General features: G+C 51.7%; 1 protein-coding gene across 1 annotated transcript; it reads left to right on the top strand.

The window, feature by feature from the left end:
* Positions 1 to 1,301: 1,301 nt before the first annotated feature.
* Positions 1,302 to 15,540, top strand: LOC123069595 (uncharacterized). Its single transcript, XM_044492478.1, has 4 exons — positions 1,302 to 2,001; positions 13,058 to 13,221; positions 13,391 to 15,043; positions 15,250 to 15,540. The coding sequence occupies exons 1-3, from the start codon at positions 1,326 to 1,328 to the stop codon at positions 14,459 to 14,461; spliced, it is 1,911 nt and encodes a 636-aa protein (XP_044348413.1). The 5' UTR covers positions 1,302 to 1,325; the 3' UTR covers positions 14,462 to 15,043; positions 15,250 to 15,540.
* The last annotated feature ends 1,266 nt before the right edge of the window (positions 15,541 to 16,806 follow it).

A 16,806-nucleotide genomic window follows, 5' to 3' on the forward strand; every position in this document is an offset into this window, starting at 1 on the left:
TACCTCTTATTTTGAAAGATTCACACAAAAAAATATTCATGAAGGAGAAATTGAGAGGGATTTTCTAGGTGTGTTGGCAGAGTTTAGGGCTTCACTATTTGTAGGGTCAATTATTCGTATGCACCATTTTTTGTTTTATTGTAATTTGTACAAGGGCGATGCTACGCGTCGACCAACGGATCTTTTTAAAAGATCCGCCGCCTCGCGAGCCACCGGATCTAGCAGATGAGTGGGTGAGTGCTATCTTCTACCATTGCAACACAACTTGTGCTCCAGGAAATTTCTACAACAAGTGTCATGTTGTAGAAATTTTTACAATATAGGTCAAGTTGCAGATTTTATTTTTGCAACACAGGTCTTGTTACAATTTTTTCCAACATGGGTCTTGTTGCAATTTTTGTTGCAACATGGGTGCAGGGCAATGGCGACCGGAGCCGGCCGTGGAGGCTGCCATGGTAGCATGGGCGCCCCTGGGTGAGCCGCCCCAGCGATGGCATGTCATCGGTGGTAGTACCTAGCCATATCCGGCGATGGAGCGTTCCCAGATGGCAGTGCTTGGCTAGATCCGGCGATAGTGCGCCAGCCATCGATCGCGTCCGGCGATGAGGAGTGCAGATGCGCTCTTGGGTGGCATGAGGACGACGTAGGTGGGCCAATCCAGTAGCGGGGCGTCGCCGTTGATCATGGGGAACGAGTCTGGGGCGGGCGGCCTTGTGTCTAGTCTGCAACAATCCCCTTGTTGCGGCCAAAGGAATTGCAACCGGGGCCAAGTTGCAAACCTGAAATATGGGTTACCTGTTGTTTCTGAGGCAGCTGATCAGACGAGATCCGACGACTATGAAGACGGTGGACGCGCCTAGAAAGATCAACCGGCTGACTACAAACATTTCCCTTTGTACAATGTCTATTTTTGGGTGGAAATGTGTGCTTTGTCTTTGAACCATTTGGACGATGATTATGTATTGTAATTTTTAGTCTTTTGTAAGAACATGAACTTTTTTTTATGCCCATGTTACAACGCAGGGCAACTATTACCTAGTAAAAGGGAAAAAAAGACAGGTGCAAATAGTAATAGAAAATAAAGACCTTCTTAGACGGCGAACGTTCGCCGAGAGTGATGGCATTACAAACGCTTTAGATGAGAAGTTTTGTATGGGTTCGCAGCTTTTTGAGAAGCGCATGGAAGTTTTTCCAGCGCACGACCATTTCTTCAGAGTATATTTTTCTTCTAAAAAATGCCATCGTTGAGAGAAGAGCATTTTTCTTCTAAAAACTGTAAGTAAAGAGCGTTCGCTTGCCATCCTCCTCCAGCTGACATTCGCCGGATGATATTATCGAGAATAAAAAAAGGAGAGAGGAAGACTCCGTCGATCTCCAGTGCTCCTCAGTCCACAACCGCCGCCGCCACCAGACCAATGGCGTCGCCTCGCCACCGCTCCTTCCCGCTCCGCCTCCTCGTCCTCTTCCCCGTCTCACTATGTATCCTCCTCCTCCTCCTCCGCCGCTCCTCCTACGCCGCACCTCCGCTCATACCCGCGCGTCCGGCTCCGGATCCCCACCGGTTCTCCCTCCTCATCAAACTCCTGGCCTACGATCGCCCCGCCCCTCTGCTTCGCTGCCTCCGTTCCCTCGCGTCTGCCGACTACGATGGCGACCGCGTCGCACTGCACGTCCTCCTCGACCACCTCCCGCCCAACTCGTCCGCCCCACTCCTTGCAGCGTCCCACGAGATCCTCACCGCCGTCGACGCCTTCCCCTGGCCGCACGGGGAGAAGCGCATCCACTACCGGGTGGCTAATGCGGGGCTCCAGGCGCAGTGGATCGAGGCGTGGTGGCCTGGCTCGGACGACGAGTTCGCCTTCGTCGTTGAGGATGACCTCGAGGTCTCACCGCTCTACTACAGGTTCCTAAAGCGGGTGGTCATGAGGTACTACTACGACAGGGAGAACTACAGTCCCTATGTCTTCGGCGCGTCACTGCAGCGCCCCCGGTTCGTCGCAGGTGAGAGCTTAGTAAGCAATGTGAACGCTTGCTGATTTTCTGGCTTAGTTAGGAACCATAAATCTTTGAATGCATCTTGTGTTGCGCAAATGTGTATGCTAGGTTGCAATTGCATAGACCATGTTGTGACCTTGTGTGTATGTGTACCACTCTTTCTTTGATCTTTGCTCTATAGTTCGGACCTTAGGATTGGTTAGATTAGAAGACTGTTTGGTGGGAGATGGAAAGTATTTTGCATTGTCATGATATTTTTTGTTGTGTGGATGTGTTATCATGATAGATGGCGATCTGGAGCCCCTGAGATCAAATTGGGTTCAGGGTATTCTGAAGTTAATTACCATTTTGGATTTTGTGATGCTAAATTTGTGAAACTAAACTGGTTATTGTAGAGTAATAAAGTCTGAAAAAAAAACTTAAACTCATACTGCTCGTCGGAATCGAACCCTGACTTTCTAATCCTTGAAATGGACACCCTATAATTACAGATCCCAATTCAATCCTCACCCTAAATATTTTGGCACACTGAGCAGTCCGACCACGGCGCACATCCCTATTTTGTGCTCGAGATTGAGCAACATCGGCTGTAGCCCGTACCAAATCAGAGATTGACAGGATTGATAGCCCGGGGCAGAGCGGACGAGCAAGGTTGGAGTGAATCTGATCTGGTGTGATGCTCTGGAAGAGGCAGAGGATCATTCTGATGCGCCGGACGACCTGCTTGCCGTGGATGCCTTAGGTTCCGAATAAGGTGCGCCCGGGAAGTGATAACGAGAAGGCACACGCAGAACCGTCCTTTGTGTCCGGCGTGGTGGGCTGGGCACCGGAGGCGGCGAAAATGACACCACGCCTCTGAGGAGGGTCAATGTCGCCGGGTTGACGACGGCGGCGTTCCTGAGTCCTGATGGCCTGCGGCTTCGGCGGCAAGTGCCTCGACCCCGGCGAGGACATTTCCCGTTCGATTCTCGTGCTGCAGGCTTGCTGCCTCACGTTCGAATTTTCTCTTTATACGGATTTGTGGCTGGAATCAAACCAATCTCTTATGTAGTTTTGTGATGTTAATGTGGCATCGTTCGTTCATTTTTCACGTTCCTTGCCAAAGTGGGCGGGGTTGATGCTGCACATGTCTGAGCCTGTAGTGGTGCATGTGGCTGGCCCTCGGCATGGAGACCGCGCTGACCCGAAGCATGGCACACGTCGACCAGTACCATGCCGCTGTCATCGAGACGCGCAAGCTCCAGCTCACGGCCGGCAACGGCAAGTATGAGTGCGACACGGTCGCGACACACAACGATGTGCTCTCCTGGTTGGCTGGTTCATGTGGTAGGGATCATGAAGATGTGTTCTGCCTGCCATTGCACTGTTGCGTGCTCCATCAGGGAGCTAAAGATACCGGCCTGCGCCGCATGCCACTGGCCATAACCGTTCCCGCAGTGGGAGTGGGAGGGAGGGAGGGTAATCTCAGTGGGAGTTGTCTTTTTTCCTGGTGCACCAAACTAATGCAAACTACAACTACTACAAGGTCAGGATTGATAGATCGGTAAGTATAGGGTGCCGATTTCAGCGATTAGAAGGTCAGGGTTCGATTCCGATGAGCCATATGAGTTCAAGGTTCTTTCAACTTAACTCGTTTAAATAGCAACTCATGTAGATAGGGTAAACTGTATCTTCTGCTGTCAGCTAGTGCGTTAGCTGGAAAATTGGTGCTTTGCAACTTATCAGTTTCTTTATCAATCACTCCACAAGCTTGCCTTCAGCCATGGATTCAGATTTATCTTGATGAGTTTGAGCTAATAAACTCTAATCTGGCCGCTAAAAGATAAAATGCCTTCTAATTGGCTTGGTGGAGTGTATAAGAGCTTTTGGGATTACTTGAACCCCATGTCTGTTGTTTTCTTTCTTTTCAGGTCTTGTCAACCTTGCTTGCTGTTGACATTTTCGGTTCTTAATTTCCCAGCAAGAAAATGCTAGGCTGAACTTATTCTGGGGTTGTTATTTCAGTTGTTTTGGGTGACTATAGCTGAGTCTAATACAGATCTGTATTAGAGGGTGTGCAACCTATGCATCTGCCCAGGGCCCCCAAATAACTAGGTCTGCCAATTTTTTTTTTTGACGGTGCTATGGCGGGCTTACGCCGGCCTGAACCATTTTCATTATAGACAAGAGTAAGATACAAGACATCGGGTACAACAGAAGCATCGAAGACACACACACAGAGGCATAATGAACAACAGAAGGAGAACCAGAAAAGAGCTATGACAAGCAACTAACAACAAGAGCTTAGCACCCAAGACCACTAGCTGAACCGAGAAGAGCGGAAGCAAGCTTTGTTGAATCAGTCGAAGGGAGATCCGTCACCGAGAAGACGTAGAGAAGAAGTCGCCAGTTGCCCTGCGATCACTCCGCACCTTGAAGAGCTAGGAAGTCACATCCATCGTCGAAGGGCATCCCATTGCCTAGCCACGTCGCGGCAGAGAGAGCTACAGACCGTGCCGAAGGGCAATGTTCCACCGAGACAGGCCCTGCACCTCCTCTAGGCCACACCACGGCCACCATCACAAATACAGAGAAGCAGAGCACTGTGCAAGGCAACAAAACCTCAAACGCTGTCGAAGGGCACCGGACACCGAGACCTCATCACCGCCGCGAGCCCCAAGAGATAGGTCAACCATCAGCACCAAGATGACCAAGGGATTGGTCGCAGCCACAGATCACTTCCACTGCCATCACCCTACACACCAACAGCCCAACAGACACTACCCAGACATCAAGCTACCAACCGCGGATCCATGGCTCCCAAAAACAACGCCCCCAAGGGGGAGAAACGACATCGAGACGCTGTCGTTGTCTGATCCATAGATGGATCTGAGGCTTTTGCCCGGGGTACACGATTGAGCAGGCAACAATAGCTTCCCGATGACGCCTTCATGAAGGGAAGCGGTGTCCGAAGACGCCGCCGTCATCGTGGCCAACAAGGTCGACACAAGACTTTCGCCTGAAGCATCCCGTCCCAGTCATCTCCGTCGAAGCTGGCAGCTAAGCCCAGCAGCCTGAGACCTCCCTGCCCTCATACCAGTCCATGGCGAGCGTCCCCACCAAGACTAGCACGAGGCTCCGATGACACAAAAGCTCACCTCGAGCACCTGCACAACCGGAGTCAAGTTGGAGTCAACTACCACCTGCATACAGGCCCTTGCCGCCGACCACAACCCACCAGCACCGAAGTCAGTCCCCATCGGCAGCATCCACCGCCGACCCACCGGTCGTGGCCACGGAACCGCTGGCAGGCCAAGCAAGTAGCTGGAAAGCCGATCTAGGCGCCATGGAGCACCCCAGACCGGCATGGCTGCACACCAGCACGTCCACCCACACCGCGCCGCCCACCACCTGCAGGCTCGTCGCCGCGCCAGACCGGCTCGCTGGGCGCCCTGGATCCAGATCCAGACCACTGGGTCTTCCGGCCGCCACGACGCTGCTGCACAGTGATGGATAAGTCTGTGTACTAGGGTCCTTGTGGGGCTGCAGCACATGGTCCTTGTGGCAGTTAGGAGGATAAAGTCCTGGACCATCAAGGACTGGCTGTTAGGATAGAGTTCTGTTCTTGACCATCAAGGACTGTCAGTTAGCATCTTAGACTAGCATCTTAGACTAGCATCTTAGACTGGCATCTTAGCAGCATCTTAGCATATGCCTTGGCTGGCTAGCAGCCTATAAATATGTATCCCCAACCCCTCAGGTTGGCATGGCATTGTGTGAGAAATAAACCAACGAAAATTATCCCAACTCTCCTAGTGTCATCCACATCTATCAATGCTCAGGCTGAAAGGTCTAACAAGTGGTATCAGAGCCAGGTTAACCTGCACCCTGAGCATTTCCTGTGAGCAGCCCAAGTCGGTAGCAGCAGCTGCTCCGTCTGCCTCTGGTTACCTTCCTCCCTCCGGACTGTCGAGCAGCAGCTCGTCTTCCTCAGCCTCCTCTTCACGCAACAACCCCCTTGCAGCGAGCCATGTCTGCAGGTCGCTCTCAGCACACGGCTACCTCGAGCATGCGGCGCCGGCAAGAGGCCGAGCGCGCCGTGGCAGAGGAGCGTGAGCGAGCGGCTGTAGCAGCGGCTGCTGCGGCGGCAAGAGTGTCGAGGCTGGCTGCAGCGGAGCTGGCAGCAGCCAGAGCGGAGGTAGAAGCAGCCAGGGCGGAGGTAGAAGCAGCAGCAGCAGCAGAAGCAGCCCGTGAGGCTACGGCGGATGCCAAGGCACTCCGCGGCAGCCCCGGCAGCTCCAGCAGCTCCGCGCCTGCGGACGACGGCGCCGACGCAGATCACGCCAAAGTGGCGCAGGAGCGGACGGCGCAGTGGGCAGCCGAGCACGCCCGCGCTCCAGGTGGAGGCGCGCACCGCGACAGCGGCTGCAACGACCAGGACCGCGGCCTCTACGAGGTCCGGACTGTGGTCAGGGATGTTGGTGCCAGTGTTGGGTGGCCTACCCTCACTAAAACCAACTACGTCGAGTGGGCCGGGATCATGAAGGTCAGGCTCCAGGTGCGGCGCATGTGGGAGGCAGTCCAGGACAGCAACGTCGACCACCTAGAGGATCGACGGGCACTGGACGCCCTCATCGCCGCAGTCCCGCCCGAGATGCAGTTCTCGCTTTCCAACAAGCGGACTGCCAAGGAGGCTTGGGACGCCATCGCCGCAGCACGCATCGGCAGCGACCGTGCTCGCAAGTCCACCCTGCAGGCACTTCGTAAGGAGTGGGAGAACCTGGGCTTCAAGCCAGGTGAGGATGTTGATGACTTTGCTCTCCGTCTCAACACTCTGCTGGAGAAGATGGTGAAGTTTGGCGATGCCACCTACACCGAGGAGAGAGCTGTCGAGAAGCTTTTTCGGTGCATTCCCGAGAAGTACAAGCAGATGGCTCGCTCGATCGAGTCGTTGCTGGACCTCTCCACGATGACGATCGAGGAGGCGATAGGTCGACTCAAGGTCGTCGACACCGACGAGCCACAGCCCCCCTCGGGGCCCGTCACCACCGGCGGGGAGCTGCTCCTAACTCGGGAGCAGTGGGATCCCAGCCTTGGTGACAAGAAGAAGGGGGAGCCTTCCTCCTCGACGGGCGGCCGCAAGCGTGGCAAGCAGCGTAAGGCGCGAAGAGGCCCCCCGGGCAGGGCACAAGGACGTGCCGAAGGTGACACCCGCGGAGGCGCCAAGGACGGCGCCGCTGGCAAGCCCAGGCCGGCACAAGACAACAGTTGCCACAACTGTGGCCGGTTTGGCCATTGGGCCAATGAGTGTCGGTAACCACGACAAGGCCAGGCTCACGTCGCACAGGCGAAGGAGGAGGAGACGGCTCTGTTCATGGCGCATGCAAGCATTGAGCTACCCTCGGCGACTCCAGTCGCAAAGGCTTTCATCCACCTCGATGAGCCAAAAGCACACGCTCTTCTCGGCGATGGCTCCGGGAAGGACAAGGCTACGGGGTGGTGCCTCGACACCGGCGCCACCCACCACATGACCGGTCGAAGGGAATTCTTCGCCGAGCTCGACTCCGATGCGCGAGGCTCCGTCAAGTTCGGGGATGCCTCCGCTGTGGAGATAAAGGGCGTCGGCTCCGTCATCTTCACCACCAAGATGGGAGAGCACCGGCTGCTCACCGGTGTCTACTACATCCCCGCGCTAAGGAATTCCATCATCAGCTTGGGACAGCTGGATGAGAACGGCTCACGCGTGCTGATTGAGCATGGGGTCCTACGCATCTGGGATCGCCAGCGTCGCCTTCTCGCCAAGGTGCCTAGAGGTGAAAATCGACTCTACGTCCTTGATGTGCAGGTGGCACAACCGGTCTGTCTCGCTGTCCGTCGAGACGACGAGGCGTGGCAGTGGCATGAGCGTTTTGGGCACCTTCACTTTGAGGCCCTGAAGCGTCTAAGTGCCAAGGAGATGGTGCGAGGCCTGCCATGCCTCGACCATGTGGAGCAGTTCTGCGACATCTGCGTACTGACAAAGCAGAGACGACTCCCCTTTCCCCAACAGGCGAGTTTTCGGGCTAAGGAGAAGCTGGAGCTCGTGCACGGAGACCTGTGCGGCCCGGTGACGCCAGCCACACCAGGAGGTCGACGCTACTTCCTGCTGCTCGTCGACGATCTCTCCCGCTACATGTGGGTGATGATCCTCGGCAGTAAGGGAGAAGCGGCGGACGCCATCAGGCGCGCGCAGGTTGGTGTGGAGGCGGAGAGCGGCCGCAAATTGCGCGTGTTGCGCACTGACAACGGCGGCGAGTTCACGGCGGCTGAATTCGCGTCGTACTGCGCCGATGAGGGCATCCAGCGCCACTACTCCGCGCCGTACAGCCCGCAGCAAAACGGCGTCGTCGAGCGGCGCAACCAGACGGTTGTGGGGATGGCTCGGGCTCTCCTCAAGCAGAGAGGGATGCCGGCTGTCTTCTGGGGAGAGGCGGTGCTAACGGCCGTCTACATCCTCAACCGCTCTCCTACTAAGGCACTCGACGGCAGAACTCCGTACGAGGCCTGGCATGGGCGGAAGCCGGCGGTCTCTCATTTGCGGGTCTTTGGCTGCCTTGCGTTCGCCAAGGAGCTCGGCCACATCGGCAAGCTCGACGACAGGAGCACTCCGGGAGTCTTCATCGGCTACGCGGAGGGCTCAAAGGCCTACCGCATCCTCGACCCAAAGACACAACGTGTGCGCACAGCGCGAGACGTCGTGTTCAACGAAGGGCGAGGGTGGCAATGGGACAAGGCGGTGGACGACGGCTCGACGCCGACGTATGACGACTTCATTGTCGAGTACGCTCACTTCAAGGAAGCTGGGGGAGCAAGCAGCTCCTCTTCACCGGGCACGTCTACCCCGGCCCCCAAAACTACATCGACTCCGGCGCCTGCTACACCGACGACACCACAACCGGCGACGCCACATACTCCAGCCCCGGCGGTCGCCACTCCGGGCTCGTCTTCATCAGCACCAGCTCACGCAGAGCACAATCCGATGAAGTTCGCTTCCCCGCTCACTCACGACGAGGAGCGGGTCGACGCATGGTATGGAGGCGAACCGCTGCGGTACCGTACGATGGATAATGTGCTCGGCGACCAGCCGGTGCCAGGACTGGTGCCACGTGACCTGGAGGCGCAGCTACAGCTCGTGTGTGAAGACGGCGAACCACGGTCCTTTGCAGAGGCCGAGAGAGACGCGGCATGGCGCGCCGCGATGAAGTTGGAGATGGATGCGGTCGAGCAAAACCGCACCTGGGAGCTTGCTGATCTCCCTCGAGGTCACCGCGCAATCACCCTTAAGTGGGTGTTCAAGCTGAAGAAGGATGGAGCCGGCGCCATCATCAAGCACAAGGCTCGTTTGGTGGCCCGAGGTTTCTTGCAGCAGGAAGGAGTCGACTTCGACGACGCTTTCGCTCCCGTGGCACGGATGGAGTCCGTGCGACTTCTCCTTGCGCTGGCTGCCCAGGAGGGCTGGCGTGTCCACCACATGGACGTTAAGTCGGCATTCCTCAACGGCGACTTGAAGGAGGAAGTCTACGTGCATCAGCCACCGGGGTTTACGATTCCCGGCCAGGAGGGCAAGGTGCTCCGCCTGCGCAAGGCTCTCTATGGCCTGCGGCAGGCACCCAGGGCGTGGAACGCCAAGCTGGACTCCACGCTGAAGAAGATGGGTTTCGAGCAGAGCCCGCATGAGGCTGCCGTCTACCGACGGGGGAGTGGAGGAAATGCCCTGCTGGTGGGCGTCTACGTTGACGACCTGGTGATCACCGGCACCAAAGATGCAGAGGTGGCGGCGTTCAAGGAAGACATGAAGGCCACGTTCCAGATGAGTGACCTGGGGCTCCTCTCCTTCTATCTATAGGGATTGAGGTGCACCAGGACCACTCCGGGATCGCGCTTCGACAGTCCGCCTACGCCAAGCGCATCGTTGAGCTAGCTGGGCTCACCGACTGCCATCCAGCTCTCACTCCGATGGAGGAGAGGCTGAAACTAAGTCGCGACAGCACGACGGAGGAAGTGGATGCTACGCAGTACCGACGCCTTGTGGGGAGCCTTCGCTACCTCACTCACACACGGCCGGACTTGGCATTCTCCGTCGGCTATGTCAGTCGGTTCATGGAGCGACCAACGTCGGAACACCAGCAGGCAGTGAAGAGGATCGTCCGCTACATAGCAGGGACCCTCGACCACGGCCTCCATTACCCTAGGTGCCCTGGGGCGGCACACTTCGTCGGGTACAGCGACAGCGACCACGCCGGCGACATCGACACCAGCAAGAGCACGAGCGGGATCCTCCTCTTCCTCGGCAAGTGTCTCGTGAGCTGGCAATCAGTCAAGCAGCAGGTGGTGGCCCTGTCCAGCTATGAGGCTGAGTACATAGCGGCCTCCACCGCCTGTACTCAGGCGCTCTGGCTTGCTCGACTGCTTGGTGATCTTCTCGTTCAAGACACCAGAACGGTGCAGCTCCTGGTGGACAGCAAGTCCGCCCTGGCCCTGGCAAAGAACCCCGTGTTCCACGAACGGAGCAAGCACATCCGACTGAGGTATCACTTCATCCGCAGCTGTGTGGAAGAAGGGAGCATCGAGGCGAGCTACATCAACACCAAGGATCAGCTCGCAGACCTGCTCACCAAGCCCCTTGGGAGGGTCAAGTTCTTCGAACTTTGCTCCAGGATTGGGATGATTCAACTCTCCCACAAGACGACGTACAAGACTTAGGGGGAGAATGATGGATAAGTCTGTGTACTAGGGTCCTTGTGGGGCTGCAGCACATGGTCCTTGTGGCAGTTAGGAGGATAAAGTCCTGGACCATCAAGGACTGGCTGTTAGGATAGAGTTCTGTTCTTGACCATCAAGGATTGTCAGTTAGCATCTTAGACTAGCATCTTAGACTAGCATCTTAGACTGGCATCTTAGCAGCATCTTAGCATATGCCTTGGCTGGCTAGCAGCCTATAAATATGTATCCCTAACCCCTCAGGTTGGCATGGCATTGTGTGAGAAATAAACCAACGAAAATTGTCCCAACTCTCCTAGTGTCATCCACATCTATCAATGCTCAGGCTGAAAGGTCTAACACACAGTCGCCCGCCATCGCCCCGCCTCCAGCAGCACACGGCGACATGCGCTGACCAAGACCGCCGCCAACCATTGTCAGATGCGCCGCCGGCATTGCACCACACGTCGCCGCGTCTAGCCACCCGGAGGGAGAGACGCCCCGCCGCCGCCGTCCCTGGGACCTGCGTGGGCTTTGCCAGCGGGAGCCTCTGGCGGTGGCGAGACGAGAAGGGGCGGGGGAGAGGGCCGGTGGCGGCGCTAGGGTTTGTCCCCGAGTCGCCAGAGCCAGCCGACGCGGGGGGGGGGGGTCTCTTTTCCAGTTCACTTGTGCTAAGTGCCAGTACTAGTTAATACTAGGTCCGGCAATTACTTGTGCTAAGTGCCAGTACTAGTTAATACTAGTAATTCTCCCAAGGAAGTTAGTGATGATAGTAATAGTTGTGTAGGTAATATTAGTACCCAACAACGAACCTGTCTAGCCATTACTTCTTGACTTCTCCATTGTTTTTCATTTGGTAACAAGACCCAAGCAATCAAATAAAGTCTCATGTAACTGCTACAATTATTATTTTCATGTGAAACAAACTCACATCTATCCTTACCCTGAATTGTTTTAATTTCGTTTAAAGTTAATAAACTTGGCTATTGTGGCTGCTTAGTTGAAATGAACATTCGGTAGGCAATACTAAAGAAGAGTAAATCGGGTTATGTAAATGTTGCTATTGCAGAAGTGCAGGGGTTGATTGGTTTTTTCGAGGGCTGTATCGAAACTGCTTTGTGTAATGTAAAACTAAATAGCAAAACAAAATGCCCAGAATATATATACATTCACATACAACTTTGTGAATTGGGCATCAACGCTATTGAAAATGGTAGTTTGGGGAAGGTTGTTGACTAATATATAGTTGAAGATCTTGTTCTTAGATAGATTAGAAATGTGGCATATTTAACTTATTCCGTTGAGTATTCCGATTGGTTAGACCAGTAGTTCTGATCAGTAATGTTTGCATGGTCTCTCTCCATTAGTGAAGTTGGATGATATGTGCTATAACAGTGCAATGCTGTCTTATGTGGGCATAATTTTCTTTTACGTAAAATAGAAAGTATTTAGGCTTTGAGGTGAACTTACGGTAGTTATTATTTGCTGTGTTTTTTATCATTCATTTTCTTTTCTAATCAAATTGCTATGTCTCTGAAAGAAACTGCCACTAACTGAAATTTATGGAAGCTAGTTGGCTTTATTGGATGAGGAGGGTTTGTTTGGTGTTCAGTTCAAACTAGTATTATTAACGACTCTTGGCGTGTTTTTTTAATGATAACTAGATGATACCCCGCACGTTGTTGCGGGAATGTTTTGCAATATGTTCAGTTAGAATTGGTTGTATGGAACATGAATATTTGGAGTAATAATATGAGAACTAAAGCTGAAAATAAATATGATTTGTGGTGTTTGATTATTGTATAATGTAAATATCATAATAAAATGTAAATTCTCATGCATGTTTGCATGTTGAGGTGGCTTTTTATTATGCATGATTGCATGTTGTGGACTTGTGGTCGACCTTTCTCCTTGCATGTTGAATGATGAGGTGGCATACTTGCATGTTGAGAGAAATAGGCTAGTGGGGGCTAGCTATTTAGATATAGAAGATTGCTTTTAACAATACTAAGAAATGTGTTCTTAGACTATCTATTCCGTAGTGTCATGCAGATGCATTTTCATTAAATTAACCTGCATCATTTGAACCAAAACGTTTCTAATCAAACCATATGTTTGATCTAAGGGCTATATTTAAACGGTGTTATGGCTTAATTTGGATTAGGCATCATGAGTTGATTTTAGAGCAAGGGAGATATAAAAGCAAAGCCTAACCCAAATCCCCTTGCACAAACAGGGAGAGATGTTACTCTCATACTTAGAACATACACACTGGTTAACTTGTTATTACACTAAAGTGCTGGCAATGGTTCTGTTATTAACTAGTTGACCTTGAATTAAATAGGTAAACATGGAAACAAGATACAGCTGGACAGTGAAACTAGACTATTCTTGTACCAGATGGTTGGTACATGGGGCCAACTTCTCTTTCCCAAACCATGGAAAGAATTTCGATTATGGTATGATGAACAGAAAGCCAAAGGAATCAAACCTATTCTTCAAGGCATGGTAAACCTTTTTCTTAATTAAATTTTCAGTGTGCTTCCTCAGTTTTTGTGTTATGTAGCCTTGTGTATTATATTTGCTAGATTAGTTTCTTTAGATTATTTTGATCTCTTATGTGCTGTTGGTTTAGTTAGCTTGATAGTAACTGGTGTTCCACTCTTATCCTCTGCAGAAAACTACAGGATGGTACAGAAAGATGGGCGAGAGAATATGGACTCCTTGGTTCATTAAATTTGTCCACTCACGTGGATACTTCAACATCTACACAAACTTCTTGAAGGAAAGGGCCCTCAGCATCTCTCATAGGGATGCAGGTGTGAACTATGGAAGAAGTGTTGGACCAGATTCTACATTGTTAGATGGGAATAATCTCGATTTCAACGTATGGCAATTGCAGCCTCTAAAGAAGCTAAAATGGTATGATTTCTGCTTTGCTGAAATTCTTCCAGGAAGGTTTGTTAGGAAATTTAGTGAACTTGGTTCTGTGCTCAAGTCCGTCCAATTCGGAAACAATGTTGTACTCATAAGTTTGTATTCAGTGGAACAGAGGATTGTGAGAAACCTTATTTGCCATCTTGAGAAGACGGGCATGCGAAATTACATCTTCCTTGGTGACAATTCAGAGTTTCTGGATGACCTTGCTCATAGAGGACATGCCGTCATTGATGTTATTGAGTTGCTGCAGGGGATCAAAATGAGTGGTTATATGAATTCTGATGGTTTTGTTAAGGAAATACTAGCTAAAGCTTACGTGATACAACATTGCTTGAACCTGGGTTACAACCTATGGGTACTAAATGGTAATATGATTTCACTTGGCAGTAAGTTGGTTGAGCCATCAAATCAATCAGTTGACATTTTTACTGCAGACCCTGTGGATTTGATATTTATAAGAAGCTCACAAGGCTCTAAAAAAACATGGAATGAGCATATTATATCGAGAGTAGCAGATGGTGGATTTGCTTCTGTGAAACATGTGAGTTTTGTTCATATACTTACCAGAGTGTTGGAAAACAATGGTGGTGGTGTGAGGCTGGGGAAACTGAATGAGGAGATAATGACTATGGAATTAGGGCCTAACATGTCGAATAGATCACTGTCAGAGGGTCAAAGTAAAATGCTTTTCTGGTCTGACAGTGTGGCTTCAGATTCGGTACAAAGGCAACTCGGAAATGTGAATTTGTGGTTAATTGACTCAGATTCATCTTGTAGTGCTGTTGTTTGTAACCAAAAGCAGAAGTAGCCTCTGTTATCTTACGCATGTTCTTTTTACATTGATCTCCATTAATGGATCCTAAGGTAATATCGAGTATTTGAGACTTGACCCTGCTCCGGCACTTACCCAAGAATATTGTTAGCATTTATCGATGGATGCATCTGCCATTTCTTTGTGATTTTTGTGGCCTTCAATCCTCCAGAACCCTGCAATTACTTTAGATGTTGATAACTGCTGGTCTTTGGAGCCAATATTCTGTATTTAATGGGGTCTTGAGGTGTTGATCGTTCTGATTGTTTGGTGAGGTTGAAGTATTCAGTTGGCTATGCTAGTCCTGATTGCTAGTCCCCATTCACTGGTACAATTCTTGAGAATCCTCCAGAACTCTGCAATTACATTTGATGTTTATCGCTGCTGGTCTTTGGAGCCAATATTCTGTACTTGGGTCCTTAAGGTGTTGATCGTTCTGATTGTTTGGCGAGGTTGAAGTATTCAGTTAGCTATGCCAGTCCCCATTCACTGGTACAGCTTTTGAGATGAACGTTTCCTGGTATGCTCGGTGTGAATAGCAGTGTTCCCCGCAGGCTCAGACATTGGAGACTGAACTTGGTATGATTCTCTTATATCAAACTCTCTATTCCAATTCTGTAGCAACAATGTTTGTCTGCATTGCAAGTCATTTAGTTGTGGGCAGCTGCAATGAGAAATACTATCAGAGATTTGCCTATGCTTGTTTTATCGTTTGTTCAGTATGATTAGTTTTCCTTCAGTCTTACAAACTTGTGGTGCATCGGTTATTGCTTGTGTTTTTATAGATATGTCCGTGTTTCTGACCACTTGCAACTGAGGCTAGAGGCGACGCCAAGCTTGGAGGCAGCGAAACTTACGAAGATGTTAGAAGCAGCCTTGGCAGCCGAAAATCACAACACTGCGGATGCTCTGGATAGATGTAGAAAGAGTGTAGCTGAAGACACACTGGTAGGTGCCGTTGGTGGTGCAGATGCACTGATGCAATATCAACATAGTACACATTTTACTGTGAGATACGATGAGCATGCATTGTTGATCTGAAGAGATTTCCCAACCAGAGTTTAAGATTCCTAGTAGCTCAATGTTCTTCCACTTGAATGAGGCAGGAGTACCTGTCATTGGATCTCTAAGCACAAACTGTATGGATCCGGCTTGCATGCTCCCTTTCCATGCTCCCACTTCATCCTACGGATGTCCTTTTTCCTTTTTCTTTTCTAATCTAATCATCCCCCCCTCCCCCCCGGGATTTTTAGGGGGTGGGGCCGGGTCTTATTTTCTTCCAACCAAATCAAGCAACGTAAGCGGGAGCACGGATGGGAGCATGGGAAGGGAGCAGGCAAGTCTCATCCAAACTGTAGACCATTTTTTCAGGGAAAAACTGATAAAGAGGTTACTTACCCTGAACTTTCCAAAACCATTGTGGCTGCTAGGAATCAGCCGGCTGATCTTTTCCTAAGATCAGCCGGCTGGCCAGCCGTTGATTTGGGCGGCGTGATCTCCTAAACCATGCCATTATAGTACGTCCCTGTCCACTTGATCCCCTGGACCACAACATCAGAGTACGTGCTTGTCTCCCCAGCAGCCACTCTAGTCTCGAGCCGCCGGTGTGAGCAAGGCACGTTCTCGCTTCCGTGGTGGCACGAATAGCTCCAGCGAGAACAGCAGCTAGCCGACTTGCAGCACCAAATTTTGCCTGCCCCACCCCGTTGAATATATTGTTTGCATGTACCCCCTCCTTCTAAATATAAGTCTTTCTAGAAATTTCAATTGAAACTACATACGGATGTATATAGACATATTTTAGTGTAGATTCACTCATTTTGCTCCGTACGTAGTCTCTTATTGGAATCTCTAAAAAGACTTATATTTAGGAACGGAGGGAGTATATTGTGTCTTGGGCCCACTGTCGGCGTCCTGGATTCGGAGGTATCCAGCCCTGCCTGCCTGCGGCCCACCGCGTGACTCCATCGACGGCCTGGTACGTTCCGGTATCAACACCAACACCACAAGACCCAGGCCAAGCCTCACGAGGCGGACGACGCCAAGACCCCCGAAGGAAGTGGCCTCCTGAGGGGCGGAGAGTTCTATGCAAGTTATCTCATGAGGCTCAGCTGACGTGAGCCATGACGACCAAGGCCAGGCGGGCGCAGAGCGCAGGTTTCCTCTTCGGTGCAAGCGAGGCAAGCCGCAGGCGTGGAGTTCCGAGAAATTAGCCAAAGGTTGCCATTCCGGTGCAACGAGACCAGGACGACAGGACGGAGGTCATCAACGAGCCCATCGCAGCGTCACGACCGGAGACTTTTTTGCAGGCGAAGACTACTTTTGTCAGGATAGACTGTACT

This window comes from Triticum aestivum, chromosome 3B (assembly GCF_018294505.1).
Source record: "Triticum aestivum cultivar Chinese Spring chromosome 3B, IWGSC CS RefSeq v2.1, whole genome shotgun sequence".
NCBI lineage: Eukaryota > Viridiplantae > Streptophyta > Magnoliopsida > Poales > Poaceae > Triticum > Triticum aestivum.

Coding starts and splice junctions, on each gene's coding strand:
- LOC123069595 (XM_044492478.1), top strand. CDS start 1,326: ATGATATTATCGAGAATAAAAAAAGGAGAGAGGAAGACTCCGTCGATC. Junction 2,002..13,057: donor GCGCCCCCGGTTCGTCGCAG/GTGAGAGCTTAG, acceptor TGAATTAAATAG/GTAAACATGGAAACAAGATA. Junction 13,222..13,390: donor AACCTATTCTTCAAGGCATG/GTAAACCTTTTT, acceptor TATCCTCTGCAG/AAAACTACAGGATGGTACAG.